This window comes from Micromys minutus, assembly GCF_963924665.1.
Source record: "Micromys minutus genome assembly, chromosome: 20".
In the NCBI taxonomy this organism is placed as follows: Eukaryota; Metazoa; Chordata; class Mammalia; order Rodentia; family Muridae; genus Micromys; species Micromys minutus.
In genome coordinates, this window is record NC_137955.1 from 48,067,357 (window position 1) to 48,085,197 (window position 17,841).

The window sequence follows — 17,841 nt, forward strand, 5'->3', positions numbered from 1 at the left end:
GTCTAAAACCAACACTTGATTCCCAAATAACAGTGGTCTCTGCTGTGTACAGAGTTGTGCCTGTGCACACACATACCACAGACTACATGGATGTCTTCCTCCTTCTACTGGGTCCCATATCTCTTACGGAAAGTGGAGGAAGTGGCCTCCAAATAAAAATCTCAGCTGGCAACTCGGAGTTGTATCAGTCTGCTTTGACATCCCAGAACCCTCCCAAGTGCCATGAGGAGTCTCTGAGTCTCCAACCCAAACTCGGCTGGAGGCAAACAGTTCAGAATTCCACATCAAACAGTAAGCTCCAGCACAAGCATCAGTGGGTAAGCTTCACTGCTACTGGGATGCCAGGTGTGAATGCCAGGTGTGAATGCCAGGTGTGGATGCCAGGTGTGGATGCCAGGTGTGGATGCCAGGTGTGGATGCCAGGTGTGGATGCCAGGTGTGAATGCCAGGTGTGAATGCCAGGTGTGAATGCCTGGTCTCTTACTGTCATTCAGCTTCATATAGTTCTCTTAAGTTCTCTGGAGCTAAGTTTTCCCAGCAGCTCAATGCAAGTAATGACAGTTGGTAGTGATAAAGAAGTTAGGTATGTATGCTCAAGGCCTGGTGAGGGGAGAAGCCTGGGCATATTTCCAAGCTGTTTGGTGGTAGAGTTAAGTAGGCTGTTATGTTCTTTGTACACTCATTCATTCATTCATCCATTTATTATTTTCTATAACTTTTTACATCTGGTAGCATGTGGTGGTGGGGTACTGAATCATGTAGTCTTTACACTGCAGTTAGGATCCGGTCATGCATTTAGCTCTGTTGATGGGAGTGCACTGGGTGCTGGGTGATGTGACTGAAGCTCTGGATCTCGATGCCCATCAGTCACACGAAGCCAGCACAGGAGCACACATCTGCCAATGGTAGCACTCTGTGGTGAGATGACATGACAGAGTCTACAGAAGCTCAAGAACACACAGCCATCCCTGCAAGAAGAGCTGTCTCAAATGAGGTGGAGGGGGGGACCCACAGCTGAGGCTCACCTCTGACCTCCACGTGTACACTGTGGCCCGTACACATTATTGCCCGCTCATAATAACATAAGATATATGCATTACACACATCAAAAAAAAAAAAAAAAAGATAAAATGTGCATTGGATAGAGGGTGGGGTTTGTGTCTCATGGAAGAACAGAGATGAGACCAGTACAGACTGTCTAATGGCCTTTGAAGAAAATCTCTAGAGGGAGAAGGAGGAGGCTGAGGGCATCAACAGAAACAGGTAGCCAATGAGACAGGGTCTGTGAAAGCCCAGTGTGGGGCACAGCAGGGCATCACTGAGAGGCCAGGACAATTTCCCCACATGCTGCTTAGAACCCACAGGAGGGAGAATTCAGAAAGGCTGCCTCCACTCTAAACAGCCAGAGTTGTGTGGGATCCCAAAATAACTGTACAGCAGGCTTGGTCTACCCAGTATGTGTCCTTAAAACTCACATCCCAGCAGAGTGGGCTCTGCCACTTTAAAACAAACTCCTTCGGCTTTGTTTTTAGCTGCAGCTACCTTTTAGTTTTTCTCAGATCTGTGCTCCATGCATAGTACAAAATGCCTGGAGTACTGTTGTCTTGGTGCATGAAGAAGGGCCTCCTGGGCATCCAGTGAAGGGCTCAGAGGGGGAAGGGCGGGCTTTCTCCTGCCATTTGCATGCAAGGTGATTTGCAAGTGGGAACACGTTGACAGCAGCCTTAAAGCCAGCACAGTAGGGGACACAGGCTGATGTTCTACCACTTCAAAGGCCACAGAAGGCCTTTACTTTCTCCTTTTTACCAACTTTTAAAGAGACCATGGCTGCCGTAGATCTACTGTTTTCATAAGGAAACACACATCTTTTAAGGTAAGAGAGCCAGGAAAGCCCCTTGCTTTTGAAGGGATGAAGTCAGCCCTCCAAGCATAGCAAGCCTACACCATTGCATTCAGCACTTCCTGCCACAGCTGAGAGGAGGCTTGGGAGCAGGGTCTAACCTCACTCTCCATATGGAAAACACGCAGGGGAACAGGACGCAACTCTTCTGACTGGCTGGTAGTAGCTGCATATGCACCCGCCATTCTGGTCCTCAGTCCTGCCTAGAGCTCACCTCATCACCAGCCTTCTGCATGCCATTCCTGCCTCAAGAAAATGGGATGGCCATCAGCTGAGGAGAGGCTTGCTCTTGTCAGACATTCACCAAGTACGACACCACTTAAAAACTCGGGCTCCACAGTGAGCACTGAAGATGCCTCTTGGACAATATTAGGCAGGAGAAGTGCACCCAGCGCCATTTTCACAGGAATCAAAAGGCAGCGCATTTGTTCCTGGGGCATACAGAGGTCAGCCAGGGTCCTGTGAAGTATAAACAGTAGAGAGAATTCCCCCTTGTCTCCACAGCAGGTCATTGTCTCCTTAGGCCCATCGGTGTGGATGTACTTCATTGGATAGTCACACGAGAACATCTCTAATGCCCAACAGACAGTGGTTTGAAAGGGAAGAACCCTAACCTCCTTCACATGAGTCCCCTTCTCCAGCGAACCTTCAGTCTAAAGGAAAGTGCAAGCAATAGCAGGAACAGTGATGCAGGAGAGGAAGCAACCGACTGGAGGGAAGTGCTTCCCCAGGGGCAACATGGACAACGGAGAAACTAAAATCTGGCAAGGGTTGAATACTATACCCTGAAATCAGTTCCTAAATCCCGGCACAACTGAATATAGCTAGTTAGAACCAGCCTGGAAACAGGGCCTTTACGGGTACCATGAAATGAGGACGGAACAGCTTAAAGGCTTCACGTCCCGGGTGATTTGTGTTCTTATAATAAAGGGAGGAGAGGCACACGGTGACACCCTGGGAGAGCACCGAGGGGAGACACAGAACGTCCAGTTGTCATGGTCACACCAGGAGCTGGAACAGGTAAGGAAGGAGTTCCTCACTGAGAAAGTGTGGCCCAGCCCCACCTCGGTTTCAGGCTTCAGAGCTTAGAACAATACATCTCATCCATGAAACACAGCTCAGCTGGTTTGGTTCTTGGTGACGGCAATCCCAGAATCCTGGACCAGCATCCATCACAGAGCAAGCACTACTCTTTCCAACCAGCTCATTTGTCGGCCTCCATGGCACTTCTTCAGGTCCCTCTCACTCTTGGGACATCGGTAGCCCCTCGGCTCCCAGTCCTTGGCCTACAGCAGGCTCCCGGGAGCAGATTGATGCCTGGCTGAGAGATGTGTTAAAGGTAAAGAAAAGATGTTCCTGCACATCTTCACCGAGCTCTTCAAAACAAAAAGTGTCCCATTTATGTCAGGATGGAAATTATGCCTTGTCTGTTCCTGAGCTGGTTTCAAGCTCATAATGCTTCGGGCCCTTTTAATCCGAAGATGACAGGCAATGTTGCCAGAAGGCACTCAGAGCCCGGGGTGGACAGCAAAGACTTCCAGGCAAAATGCAAATAGGACGCAGCTCACCTCCCTGGCTTCCAGAGCATCAAAGCCCAAGCAAAGCAGCAGCAGCTACAACAGCAGCACTGTAAACCTGCACTTACCATAGCTACCTGAAACAAATAGGAAAGCCCCCCACACACATCAGTTGCCAGTGTCCTTCTGTGGTCCTCTTCCCCCAGGTATTCTTGTGAAGCTATTTAGTTGTGTGACAAGATTACCCAGAGCTTCCCACCCTTTGATGTGCCTGTACTTTCTCAGGGCTGCACAAATCTCCCATTTTTACCCCACCAGAGACAGTGAGGTTACCTACCCCCCTTTTAAATTTTTTTATTGGATATTTTATGTATTTACATTTCAAATGTTATCCCCTCCCCCTCCCATTCCCCTTCCTCCCTCCTCTTGCTTCCATGAAGGTGCTCCCACTCCCACCCACCCTCTCCCATCTCAGCACCCTGCCATTCCCCTACACTGGGGAAACGAACCTTCACAGGACCACAGGCTCTCCTCCCATCGATGCCAGACAACGCCATCCATTCTTTACTACATATTCCGCTGGAGCCATGGGTCTCTCCATGTGTGCTCATGGGTTGATGTTCTGGTCCCTGGGAGCTCTGGAGGATTTGGTTGGTTGATAATGTTGTTCTTCCCATAAGGTTGCAGACTCTTTCATCTCCTTCAGTCCTTTCTCTAGCTCCTCCATTGGGGTCCCTGTGCTAACCTCACAACCTTTGAAGTCAGTCCTCTTGTGTCCCAAGTCCCTCTTTTAACAGCATCTCAGCCTGAATGAAATCCCTCACCACCCACCTCAGGAGCAGAGCAGGTCAGGCGAGAGTGCCTACTGTGTGAGAAGCAGGACAAGCTAAGCAAGGGAAGCACACAGTAGGATCTGGCCAAGTCTTGTCTCCCGCTGGGGTGGCTAAGGACTGTGTGGCTAACTCTGTGCTTAGATGCACAGACTCCTTAAAGTGCCTGCATTTACTGAGCTTTGTCCATGAGAGAGCATGACGTAATGTGTGATGACACTGAGGGCTAAGCAGGATCACTGAAGCCTTGACTTAAGGGAGAAAAGAGAAAGTCAGCCTTGTGTCCAGAAGGCTGTCTGCCAACTGATGCTCAGTTCACGACACTGTCAGTTGATGCTCGGATCACCAGACTGTGTGCACGCCACTGAGGCCCTGTGATAACGCCACACCCATTCTCAGCAAACATTATCAATACCACTGCCATGTTACTGCTGTGTAACTGCCGTGTCACTGCTGTGCTACTGCCGTGCTGTCCATGATTTCAAGGAAAAGACAAAAGAGCTACTCTGGGGGTTTTCCAGCTTTTCCTCTGACTGAGATCTGTGTGCAGCATCTCCATGAGAACCAATGAACAGGAAGGGAGCGATTTTCATAGCTCTCTCAGGTCTTCTAGAAAATGCTCCTGTGGGGCACTCCTTTCCGATGCTAGCTTCACCACACTAAGAAATGACTATGTTTGTAATAGCTGAGTAGTATTCCATTGTGTAGATGGAGCACATTTTCTTCATCCATTCTTCCATTGAGGGACATCTAGGTTGCTTCCAGTTTCTGGGTATTACAAACAAAGCTGCTATGGACATAGTTGAGCAAGTGTTCTTGTAGTATGGTAGAGCATCTTTTGGGTATATGCCCAGGAGGGGTATATTTGGGTCTTGAGGTAAAATTACTCCCAGTTTTCTGAGAAACAGCCAAATTGATTTCCAAAGTGGTTGTACAAGTTTGCACTCTCTCCAGCAATGGAGGACTGCTCTACTTACCTGTCATATGGGTGAGCACCAGTCCCTGCCGCTATCAATGATACTCTGTTATATCTGCAGACAGAAGTCTAGCATGGCTGTCCTCTAAGAAGCTCCACACAGCAGCTGACTCAGACAGATGCAGAGACTCACAGCCAAAGAGTGTGTGGAGATTGGGGACTCTTATAGAAGAGTTATGGGCCCTAAAGCAGATAGAAACTCCATAGGAAAACCAACAGCATCAGAGAATGAACCACCAACCAAAGAGCACACATGGGCTGACCCTAGACTGCCTGGCACATACGTAGCAGATGTAAAGCTTGATCTTCATGTGGTTCCCAAACGACTGAAGCTGGGGTGTGATGGTTTGTATAAGCCAGGGTGTGGCACTGTTTTGAGGTGTGGCCTTGTTGGAGTAGGTGTGGCCTTGTGGGCATGGCTTTTAATACCCTTGTACCAGCTGCCTAGAGGCCAGTATTCTGCTAGCAGCCTTCAGATGAAGATGTAGAACTCTCAGCTCCTCCTGTACCATGCCTGCCTGGATGCTGCCATGTTCCCACCTTGATGATAATGGACTGAACTTCTGAACCTGTAAGCCAGTCCCAATTAAATGTTGTCCTTATAAAAGTTGCCTTGATCATGATGTCTGTTCGCAGCAGTAAAACCCTAACTACCCCAAAAGCTGTTGTCTGTCTGTGGCATATGCTTCCTAGCTGGGCTGCCTTGTCTGGACTCAGTGGGAGAGCATGTGCCCAGCCCCGCAGAAACTTGATGTGACAGGGTGAGGGTATACTCCACCCTCTCATACAAGAATGGGAGGGGGAGGGGAGTAAAGATTGTGGGAGGGGATGACCTGAAGGAGTGAGCCAGAATACATGAATAAGTAAAAATAAATAAGTAGATAAATGAATTAAATAATTCCAATGCAATAAAGATTTTAAAAGAAGAGACTGAATTTTTCTAAGGGCAGAGTGGTTCTGCATTTTCTGAAGCAGGGTAAACTGACTGAAACACTTTCAGAGGGCCAGTGTTCAGGGAGGGACTCACATCTCTGGCATATCTATTAAAGAACACCAGAGGATACATTCAGATGATTTAAGACAATGACTTCAACTTAAATCTTCATCCTAGCTGAATGTGTCAGGAGGACCGGGGAGAGATTTCAGTTTTCTGTGTAGGAATAGAGCATGAAGCATCTCTGCTCTAGTGTGGGGTTGTAAACAGACCCACAACACAAGACGTGCCCCCCTGACAGTCTTGACAGCTACAGCCATGGGTTCCAGCTGTGCACCTTTACTGAGCATTGTCCCTGAAGTGAGAGCCAGAAGCAGGCACAGCTATGTCTGCAGAAACATCCCCTTCCTCCAAACCCTCGCATACATGTCTCCTTTTTCAAATTCACGGCCTCTCTTGTCACTAATTTCTGTTGCATGCATATATGTATATCCATATATATATATATTCCTAAATATAACATGCTCAGCCTATACAACGTTACCTTTATGTATGTTATAAGTTGGGCAAGGACAAGAACAATAGACATGACAAAACTGGCAGGAGAAATGGTAATTTCAAAATTCCATTCGTAAGACAACAGCAAAAAATTTTAGGGACTCTTTCTCCCTAGCATATGCTGCCACTTGAGTTCCTAATGTTAGCCATTCTGATTGATGCAGAATATGAAGAAACAGGAAAACTCCTCCATTGCTGGTGGGATCGAAAGCTGGTATAACCCCTCTGGAAATTAACCTGGCGGTTTCTCACAGAATTAGAACTAGTCCTACCTGAAGACCCAGCTCTATTGTTCCTGGGCATAGACCCAAAAGACTCTCCAAGATATAACAAGGACACATGCTCCACTATGTTCATAGCAGCCTTATTTATTTATAATAGCCAGAAACTGGCAACAACCCAGATGTCCTTCAACCAAAGAATGGATACAGAAAATGTGGTACATTTGCGAAATGGAATATTCTTCAGCTATTAAAAACAAAGACATCATGGATGTTGCAGGCAAATGGATGGAACTTGGAAATATCACTCTGAGTGAGGTAACTCAGACCAAAAAGGACATGTACTCACAAGTAAGTGGGTATTAGCCATAATGTACGGGGTACTCCTGATACAGCCCACAGACCCAAAGAAGTTAAAGCCCAAGCAAGGAGGCTTGAAGCTCACTTAGAGGGGAAATAAAATAGTCATAGGAGGCAGAGGAAGGGAGAGAACTGGGTGGGAGTGGGATGGGGAGGAGAATGGGGAAGGGGGTCAGGATTAGGTGTGGGGAGAGATGGGAGAGAGGGCCAGGAGAATGAATGGAAATCCAAATCCGTATATTCAGGGGATGAGGGAAATCTCTAGGAAGTCCTGGAGATTAGGGATGGGAGAGGAGGAGTCATGTGGGTTACCTTAGCAGATTCCTAACAGTGGGAACATGGAAGCTGAAGACAACACCTCCTGTAGCCAAGCAGGATCCCAGTGGAGGGATAAAAGGGAATATAGGAAATGGCTGGCCTTTCCCCAACAGGGCTGCTTTAGTCAGTGGGAGAAGAGGCCTTAACCCTGAAGATTACGGCCTAATGATACTCCAGGGCCTGATGATACCCAGGGGACCCCACCCTTTCAAAGGGGAAGGGGAAGGGGATAAAAGAGACTCTGTAGGGATGTGATGTTGGGAGGGGGCTACGTCTGAGGTATAAATAAATAAATAACCTTTAGGGACCTTGGAATAAATCCAGGAAAATTTGCTAGTTCTATAATGAAGTAAAAGTCTTAGACATAAAAGATCTTCAGACTGGGAAGAGATCTACAGGGAAGTCTGAAATTTCTAGGTGTTCTTTTATTAATTCAAGGTTCTCCCCCCATCGATTCTTGAGCTTTAGTTTCATGCAAAGAAAAATGTTAATAATTCAATAAACTATAACTCCAGACACCAACTGGTGCTCCATTGAATATGACAAACCGATTCTGAGATTTGCATGGAAATATACAGCAATGGGCTAGAAGGGGACCTTTGCCTTCCATAAAGGACACTAGGAGGTGTCCTATGAAGTGATTCTACTAACATGAGGGGCACTGGCACCAGCTCACACCATCCAGCAGCAAGGTGCCTTTGATAGCTCTCAATCCAGTGTTAGCTGTGGATTAACGTGAACACAGGGACCTGAGCTCTCATGAGTAGTCTGGTGCGCCTGGTCTATATAAACCAAAGACAGCAGAGGAGAACAGTTAAAAGGAGGTAAAGCCGTCCCCTGTTCCCTGGGTCCACCACAACAGTGCCATTTTAGAGTGAAACACACTTGATTCATTCAGCTGGGCCTTACCTCTGCAACAGAACATGTCACCCAAGGACAGTTAACAGTGTGGTGGTGCTCACATAAGCACAGATTGGTGGAGCCCACTATACTCTGTGTCATAGGGTTCAGCCAGGGGTCTGTAATAAGGCACACTAAGAACACAGTCTCCGATGTGCGTGTCTGCCCATCCCCATCTTGACCTCGGGTCTCCATTAGCCTCTGATGAGGTTGATCCTCTCTGTTTTCCTCAGCCCAAAGCTTCTTGGCCTTCTGTTTCTAGAACCTTCTCTTCTACTACCTGTGAAAAGCCACCTCAGAGCTATTGAATCAATCTCTCTCTCCCTCTCTCCCTCCCCTCCTCTCCCTGTCCCTTGGGTTTTATTTATAAAAACTAAGCTGGCATCTTGTCTAACTGTCCTCAGTCCATACCTATTCCCTGCACAATACATCATTCAACCAAGCCATCAGACAGCTGCTGAGAGGAACCACTCACACAGCAGAAGTGCTGAGTAACATCTCTGGCTAGACCATACTGTGAAGACATGACATCAGCCAGACACGGGCAGATTCTAAGTCAAGAGCTTGAAGCAGGAGTGAAATGGGTGTTAGTTTGCAGCAGGAATAGGAAGCAAGCTTACTCACAGGATGTGATGGTGTTGGTAGAAAAGCAGGGTTGCTGGAGTCTGACTTTTCAAAGAAATTGAGTGTGAGAAGGAATCCGTGTGTTAACCAGTCTGGGGACGTCAGAGCGCACTACAGAATGGGGGTAAACTCCAGACTGCACCAACAGTGGCTGCACTATCCAAACAAAGGACCAGGGACCAGCCCAACCCCACTGCCAGCACTGATTGATTCCAACAGACATGACTCTGCTACCAGGAGCCTCCTCAGTAGACAACTCAAAGGACTTTCTTCCTTGTTCCTGGATTATTTCATTTTTAGCTGGACAGGAAGAATGAGATTTGGTGATTTTTTTAATTGCTCAGTATGTTGACTTCAGTCAATAATGATAGATTAGATATCTCAAAATTGTTAAAAGATTAGATATATCAAAATGGCTAAAAAGAGCCCAGTGTTGAGGTCCATGCCTTTCATCCCAAAGCTTGAATTCAAAGGCATAGGAACATGAGAATCTGAGCCTGCCCTGGCCCATGTGGTGAGCTCTAGGTCAGCCATGGCTCCACAGTAAGACTCTGTCTCAAAAATGTCTGTTCATAATATCTCACTTCAAAAGAGCTAATCCAGCCAGGTGTTGATATGCTAATTAGATATGCTAAATACCTTGACTTTATCACCTTACAGATCACATCAAAGTGTCACATTATGATCCATAATATTTAGTCATTAAGTGTCAATGAAAAGATAAACATAGTTTAAATCTTCATGTCTTTCATTGAGTCAAGTCAAGGATGAAGTCTATATAACCAAAGTAAGGCTTGAATTCAGGCCCAGAGATAGAATCCGCAAAGGCGTGTGATTTCTTACCTGGTCCCAGGCGGACACGGTCCCTCCAAAGCACATGAACAGGTATCCCATGGCAACCAGACATATCCAAATCACCAGTGAGAACACTCGGAGCAGCTTCTTGAACACAGACTCGATGCAGACAAGGATGAATATGGCGAAGAAAATGGCCAGGGCAGTGGGAACCGTTATTAAGAATGCCACATGATCCTCTACCTCCTGCGGAGAGAACCACAAAGATGCTGTCAGAGGCAGAGTGGGGAGGACATATGAGAAAACAGCTCCAGTGTCGATCAGTGTCAAGCCCGTGGGGCTGAAAGCCATTTCCAAAGTAGAACAGCTTGAAGTTTTAAAGAAATTCCAAGTTTTACATTGAATGACCATGTTTTTTTGTTTGTTTGTTTGTTTGTTGTTTTTTCTAAATAGATCATGCAGTGCTGGCCAGTTAAACTAGCAAAATAGTCAGAGCCCCATTTTTCCAGAAAAATGAAGAAGTAGATTTTATAACAGAATCAACACCAAGAGAAGTGAGTGGATGCTTGCACAATCCCATCCAAACCAGGGGAAAGTAAGATCTGTCAGCCTCTCTGCCTGAATTAGAGGATCATAAATACTGTGCTCTCCGGAAACTAAGTCACCAGATGGATTTGAAATGTTTTATTTTATTTTTTTTAAAAGAAGAACCACACTTGAATTACTTCCATGTCCACAGTGATTAGCGTTTATTTTAATGCATGACAATTATTATTTTAAAGGGATCACGGGTTAATAGGAAAGGAACAAAAAGTGGTAAATATAGAAGTCTGCGTACGGGAAGAATGTAAGAGAGTACCCTGGAACCTTCCCCCCCCCCACCCCTCTAGTGCTGCTACTTGAAAAGGAAATGGGCATTTATTTATTATTACCCTCTTAGTGGTGCCATTTTCTAAATTAATTTCTGAATGCTAATACTTATTTTGTTTCTCTCTCCACCCTCTCCCCCCTCCTCCCCTCCCTCTCCCCCTCCTCCCCCTTCTCTCTCTCCCCCTCCTTCTCCCCCTCCTCCCCCTTCTTTTCCCTTTCCCCCTCTTCTCCTTCTCCCTCTTCCCCTCCCCCTTCCTCTCCCCCTCCCTCTCCCCCTCCCTCTCCCCCTCACTCTTCCCGTCCCCCCCACACACATATTTACTTCAATTATATACAACACCAGAATCATGCCATAATCACTTTATTCCTTTTGATTATACCAGAAAAGATTGAAACTGAAATCCCTGTAGCTGGCTGAGTCCTGCCGTGGTCGACACTCACTAAGGGACAGAACATAAAACAAATGTCTTTAATCCTCACCCATGTGTCTACAGTCACTAGCACATGAATTGTAGGCTTATTAATCCCCACGTGGCCCAGACCATAAGGACTCCACTGAAATCTTAAGAAGGAAGAGAGAACAGTAAAATAAGGTTTTTCAGCTTTTGGAGGACACCTATGGTGATCTGGGGCACACAGTCACTCTCTCCCGCTAGTAGCCTCACACTGGAGACATCCAAACCCCAAGCAACTAACCACAGAGCAGAACAGAGCAGCCAAGCCCTGCATGGAATCCAAGCAGCACTGAGCCCTAGACACCTTCCTGCTGACTCCATTTCCTGAGCTCTTTGGCTACAAGTCTGTTACAAGATACATGTAGGAAGGCAGCAAGACGAACGGGATAAATACGCCGTGCCCGTGGCGCTTCCATGTTTAACACTGACGTGTTTAGATGCCTTTGATCCTTGTATGAGTCCTTGAGGCCCCATGCCAGTGCCTCTGAAAACTGAGAAAGCGGAAGAGCTGGCAAATTACCGAGAACGCAGAACTCTAGGCCAGGGAACCACTGCAGTTCTGGGCCATGAGAACCCAGCCCTCTGCCTGGAGCAGACAGAAGTTTAAAAGAGCCAGGGGTGTCTTTGCACAGGCCAGAAGAACCAGTGTTTCAAATCTTACTCCCTGCCTACTCTCTCAACCCACTGATTTCTTCACCCACTATCACATCTCTAAGTTTTCTTCTTACCCCAGACACTGAGACAGTTTTTGCAAAGGGTATGAACAACCCCTAGGCTATGAGAGCCCAGCAGGCACAAAGCTAGAAGCCAACATACTCAGTACCTGGTAGCTCTGCATTTGAATGTAACCTGATGGGGACTATGATTGCTCACTCATGGGGCCATGAAAACTGACTTCCTATTAACCCTGTCGCAGTGAACCAACTGAGCTGAGAAAGAACAACCAGCCACACAATGAGCCAAAATAGCCACAAGGCTAGTTGTCCAGAATAGGTTTTCATTTGTCTCATTAATTAAGTCAAGAGACTGTATTCAACTGGCTTTTACATGCGTAACTGCAAAACAAAGGCTAGGGGCTGTGGGGACAGGAAGACAGAGAGGGGTCCACAGGGCCCTTCCCACTGCATCCTCCCCAGGAGTCCTCTGCAAAGATGACTAAGATCTGTTCCCTTACTTGGCTCTGAGATTATGCTATTTGTGGTTTAAGTATTAAGTCTCTATTCTTTTTGTTTTATAATGTCGGATCACTAGCAGCAACTTGCATCTTGGTGGCATTTCCATTAGTCACTGTGGTGGAGTGGCTGGTTTGCACAATCCTTAAGCATATTCCCCCACACCCCCACTTCTGCCAGTGCTGTCCCCACCTCCCTCCCCACCCGACTCTGCCTGCATTTTTCTAATCCATCAAGAACAGTTTATTCTGGACCCATCCTATTGGATGTGTGGCCTTCACTGGAGGGAGATCAACCCAGCAGGGGGCCAAGCCCTTAGAGAAAACTGACTCCCTCTCTCAGTTGCTGTCAACTGCTAAATAGCTCCTTGGCTAGTGGGAGGGCTTAATGCCCACCTCTCCTCTCCAAGGTAGATCTCTGTGTGGCCTGAGCCCATTCAGTCATGATGTCATAACTGCTGGTAACTCATATATGCAACTGCCCCGCCCTGTTCTGAAAACACTTCTTTGTAACCATTTATGCCTATGATCTTTCTGCCCCTTCTTCTGCCATGATCCCTGAGTCTTGGGTGGAGAAGTATCATGGAGGAGTATCATGTAGATGTCCTATTATGAGGTATACACATAATTTCATATGTGTGTGTGTGTGTGTGTGTGTATTTTCTACAAGGTTTTACAATTAATGACTACAGCTCAGTGCACACTACCACTTTGAATATGCTTTGATGGAGGCAGGCCCCTGAACCACAGTGGCATCCTAATGGGTGGTTGGGTACACTCTTACTCACTAGGTGGGTAACTTTACCAGAAACATTATGCACACTAGCAGAGCAGCAACAACTTTGCACAGTGAGACCTGCCTGGTAGCAAGCCAAGGCCCCACATGGCCAAGAGCTCAGAATAGTCAGCTGCTTCTCATGAGGCTAGACCCAGCTCTTGCCCAACCCTGGATCCACTGAAAAACAGGAAGAGGACAGTGTCCACTTATTCAGCATCTGCTGATGATCTCCAGCTCCGAGTGGGGTTTAATGGAGACTGCTCCACAAAATAGAACCTTTTATACAGTGTCAGGAAAGACAGAGACAGGCATTCATCAGAGCATGTAAAAACTCATAAACTGCATTCTGCCCCAGGTCTTGCCGGGTGCACCGTGCATTTTTCTTAAGGCTGAGTAAGTGAAAGCAAGGTATTCCCTTAGACTTAAAATTAGATGGCTCTCTTTCTTCCCACATGGTTGACAAATAAGCCATGGACTTACCCCATGGAGATGTTTTAAGCAAGACGAGAGTATAAAACTCCACAGCAGATAGTCAGTCACTTGTAGCGATCGAATGAAAACATCAAAGCATCATCGACTTAAATTGTTTTTATTTTCACTACCCTCTCTTTCCTTAGTGAAAAAAAAGTTAACATGCATCGCAAAGGAAACAAAATGTAGAAAATTAAATGCCTTTAGTTGTACTAAAATGCCTTTTAAACAGAAAAAAAGAAAGAAAGAAAGGAAGGAAGGAAGGAAGGAAGGAAGAAAGGGGGAAAAGCAAGTATAATGCCCAGAAAATGGGATGTGCTAAAATGCCTTCCATAAAGAAAACTTTCCGAAAGGTATTATCTATGGTAACAATCATGGGCTCCTATCACTCTATACAAAAATGTTGTTCTTCAGTTTTGATGCACTTTCCAGTAATTTCGTAAGGATTCTGATCGCCAGGATGATTAAACACACATCGCCTTTATTGACCACCCCTCATCTCTTCCAGACTACTCTGGCAAGTGGCGGTTTAGCTATGTTTCCATTTTTCCTGGGCACTGTCTTTTTTTTTTTTCTCCTGTTAAAAGTGCTAGTTTCCACTATGATGGTAAAGGATGCCCTAATATAAAGTAATGCTTTTCTATTAAAAGTACTTCCCTGAATTGCTTTGAAGTCAGCCTGAAAGCAGGAATGCACCTGCATTGTGCATTGTGTCCAGCAGTGTCGGAGGCTGAGCACCTGGTCAGCTTCTTCACCGCAGACTCTGTGGCTCTGGGTCCCACACAGAGACACCACGGTGGCCGTTCTCACACAGCAAAAGCAAAAACCTGCACTCAGCTAGGCTCTTCATCCCCTACAGGTATGTGTCTGGAGATTCCTGTTTTCACATGCATAGGTAATAGAAAAAAATCCCTTCTTCTCCAGTGTGACCATCTTCAACATGCTAATGACCACCATCAAAGAGCATAAAGCATCCATGTACACAGAGGAAAAGCCAATCAGTCTCCTCAGAAGAGAAGGTTCTGGCACCTCCCATGAGCTATCGATGGGAACATGCAAACGAGACAAAAACAGAACCAAGCAATGCAAACAGTAAACATAGGTAGCAAGCACAGCTTTGCCAAAAGACCAAGGGAAGACAATATTCTTACAAGTCTTTTCCAGTGCACACGGCATTCAGAACAATCATGTACTGTACAGGGAATGCTGGTTGATGGTAGCGCACTTGCCTAGCCTCTGCCGTATCCTTCGTTCAACCAGTACCATGTTCAAGATCATTATCTATCGGGTAACTTGCTCAAAAGTAAAAAAACTTCGAAGTTATCCTGCAAGCCTGTGTTCTTTGATCATCATATAGTGCAAATTAGAAACTTATACGAAAAGCACGTATTAAACGCCTCCTACGTGCAAGTTAACTATGGCATCACCTTTGATGGAAGAAGAAACCGTGAACTGAATTTCAAAAGCATGAAAACAGTCGGTGTTAGTCTCGTGGCTACAGGAACAGCCGTGGGTGGTGGTGGTGACCGGGAAATGCTAAGGCTGCATAGATTGTCACCTGCGTGGGTTTGGTCTCGCTGGGAATTGAATTGCACAGAATATCCTTGATTCTATGTTCTCTGCTAGAGCCAGACTGAAGAAGAGTCTGGGAGGCAAAGATTGCACCAAGTGAGCCATCACCAAACGTCTTCCCGGTCACACGCACCTGCGGATGGACAGCGCTCTCGAACAGCTGACGCTGGGCTTGGCATTCATTTTACTGGAGGCTCTACTTGTCTCCAGCTGTGGCTGCTGGTGGACAACCACGGAGCAGACCTTAGCTGCAGTAGGCAGGAGCCACACAGAGGTAAGAAATTCTCACTGACCCTTCTTCAGGGCTCCTCCATCCCGGCTGCCCGATGTAAACCGCCATGCTAATCTTCCCATACTTCCTGAATGATCCAAGATGGCGCTTTGAGAGTCATTGTTATGACCTGACAATAATTACTCCCCTTTTGAGAAACAGTTGATAGCTTGGTACCAGACCTGAGAAGAAAATGAATATTCACCAGGGGTGACAGAGTCACCATGCCATCTAAGATGCCCAGTGCTATCTAAGACAACCCTGTGTTGAAAATTAAATGGATAAGGGGAAGTCAGGAATAAGGTCCAACTAAAAGCGTGGAACCTAGAAGATGAAAACATGGCTTATGCCAAGGTCACTGGTTACTCTTCCAGAGGAACTGGGTTCAAGTCCCCTAAGCAATTTGTAACTCCAGTCCCAGGGTATCCAGCACCAGGCAAACATGCTTAGTGTACAGACATACATGCAGGCAACACACACACACACACATAACAATTATTTCAAAGAGTATGAGGCTATTAAACCCTTTCAATGGGAAGTTTCTCTTGGTACAGTGATGGTGCCGGGGGTGATGTATTAATGAGGCTGTTTTCTATATTTGTGGTAGCTGCTGAAATGTCATTAACATGTATTTTCAGTCTATGGATATCTAGACCAAGAGAAGTGAACTAGATGCAGGGAAATGCTTCCCCATCCTTCCTTTGCACCTACGAGTACCCGTCACGGAGCAGCACTGGGTTCTGAGTTTGATGCTTTGGGAAACCTGTGCTAATCTCTGAAGAAATATATGAAATATGGGAGAGCAATAGAATTAGAACTGTTCATCCCAGTAATCCACCTCTGTTGTGAAATTATCATGAAACTTGACACAATTCCCTTCCTTGATGGTATGCACTTGCAACTTGCAATACCAGTACAGGTACTGGCAAGAGAACCTGTTTAAGTTCAATACATAGCAATTTTGAGGCCAGTGTGGAATACATGAGATTCTGCCTCACAAATAAATAAATTAATAAATAATAAGAGATAAAACCCTCAAAACAAAAACAAGTCACTTTAATCACCTATGCCCCAAACAAACGTTAACCGACCATTCTAGCTTCCTTCCCACAGCTACAATAAAAGATCCCGGGCAAAAGGCAACTTAGAGAAGAAGGGGTCTATACTGCCTTAAAATTCTGGGTAACAGAACATCATAGCAGTGTAGCCATTAGTTATACCACAAGCACTCAGGATTGAGCAACAGTGGACATGTGTATTTACTAAAGCTCACAATGTCCCTACACTACATAGTCCAGGGCCAAACTTGGGGAAGGCTGTTGCCCACAGTGGAGTGGGTACACCCACCACAATTAAAGCAGTCAAGACAATCCCAGAGGCATGTCTACAGGCCAGACTGATCCGGACAGCCCGTCCTGTGTTGAGACAGTCTTCTAGGTGATTCTGATTGGGTCAAGATGGCAATTGACACCAGCAACAGCAACCAAAACAAGTAACTTGTACAGTCCACAGTCCATAACCAAACACTCACATGTGAAACTCAGATATATGGGAGTTATTATTATTATTATTATTATAATCAATAAAAGTTGATTTTCTACAAAAAGATAATGTGTACATAGACCTCAATCTCTTACAGTGACACAGCTTCTCAACTTCAGATGGTTGTACCCTGAGAATCCCACCGTAAATGAAAACACAGTGAGTGTAGCATGTATTTAGAATAGGCTAAGGAGCTCAGCTTAGCCGCAGCACCGTGGGTTCCAAAGCCTGGGCTGCTGTTCTAACAAAGAGTGGGTTTCTTCACTGCTGGCCAGCATTGCAAGTGAGGACTAGACTGCACAGCATCCTTCTAAAGCAAAAGCTGAGTCTGACTCAAAGGTGCAAGAGCAGCTCCTACTGAATAGATACCATTTTCCCACTGTAGTGAAGTTGAAAGGTCTCATATTGCACTCTCATTAATACATACATGTGCACTGTGTGTGCACACGGGTGTGATAAGGTGAACAAAAAGGGCAAGTTAGAAACAGGTGAGCCCAGTTTAGTGTGAAGCTTATACTGGGAGGGAGATGAAGCCCACGCAGAGAAATAAATCAGTGGGCAGATGCAGTCCACTTTGGATTAGTGGCTGTTTGTTTTCATATGAGTAAGTAATCCAGATGTAAATCAAGGAGGATTGTACTCAGGAAGGGAAGATTAATCAGGCTAATCGAATGATTAATCCCACTCTGCACCTAGTCCCAATTCCAAAGTGCGTGGCTATTCTGCTTAAACTGTCTGTAGTCTATTATGGGGACAGATTGATCCCGAGGTTCACCCT

At 46.0% G+C, this 17,841-nt stretch overlaps 1 protein-coding gene across 2 annotated transcripts in view; it reads right to left on the minus strand.

Annotated features, from left to right (window-relative positions):
- The window catches only part of ADCY2 (adenylate cyclase 2), a 370,486-nt gene that overhangs the window by 343,601 nt on the left and 9,044 nt on the right, over window positions 1–17,841 (minus strand). For both annotated transcript variants that reach the window (XM_080933614.1, XM_080933613.1), the window contains exon 2: window positions 9,982–10,179. In XM_080933614.1, coding sequence (XP_080789740.1) covers window positions 9,982–10,179 — 198 coding nt within the window. The remainder of the gene's footprint in view (window positions 1–9,981; window positions 10,180–17,841) is intronic.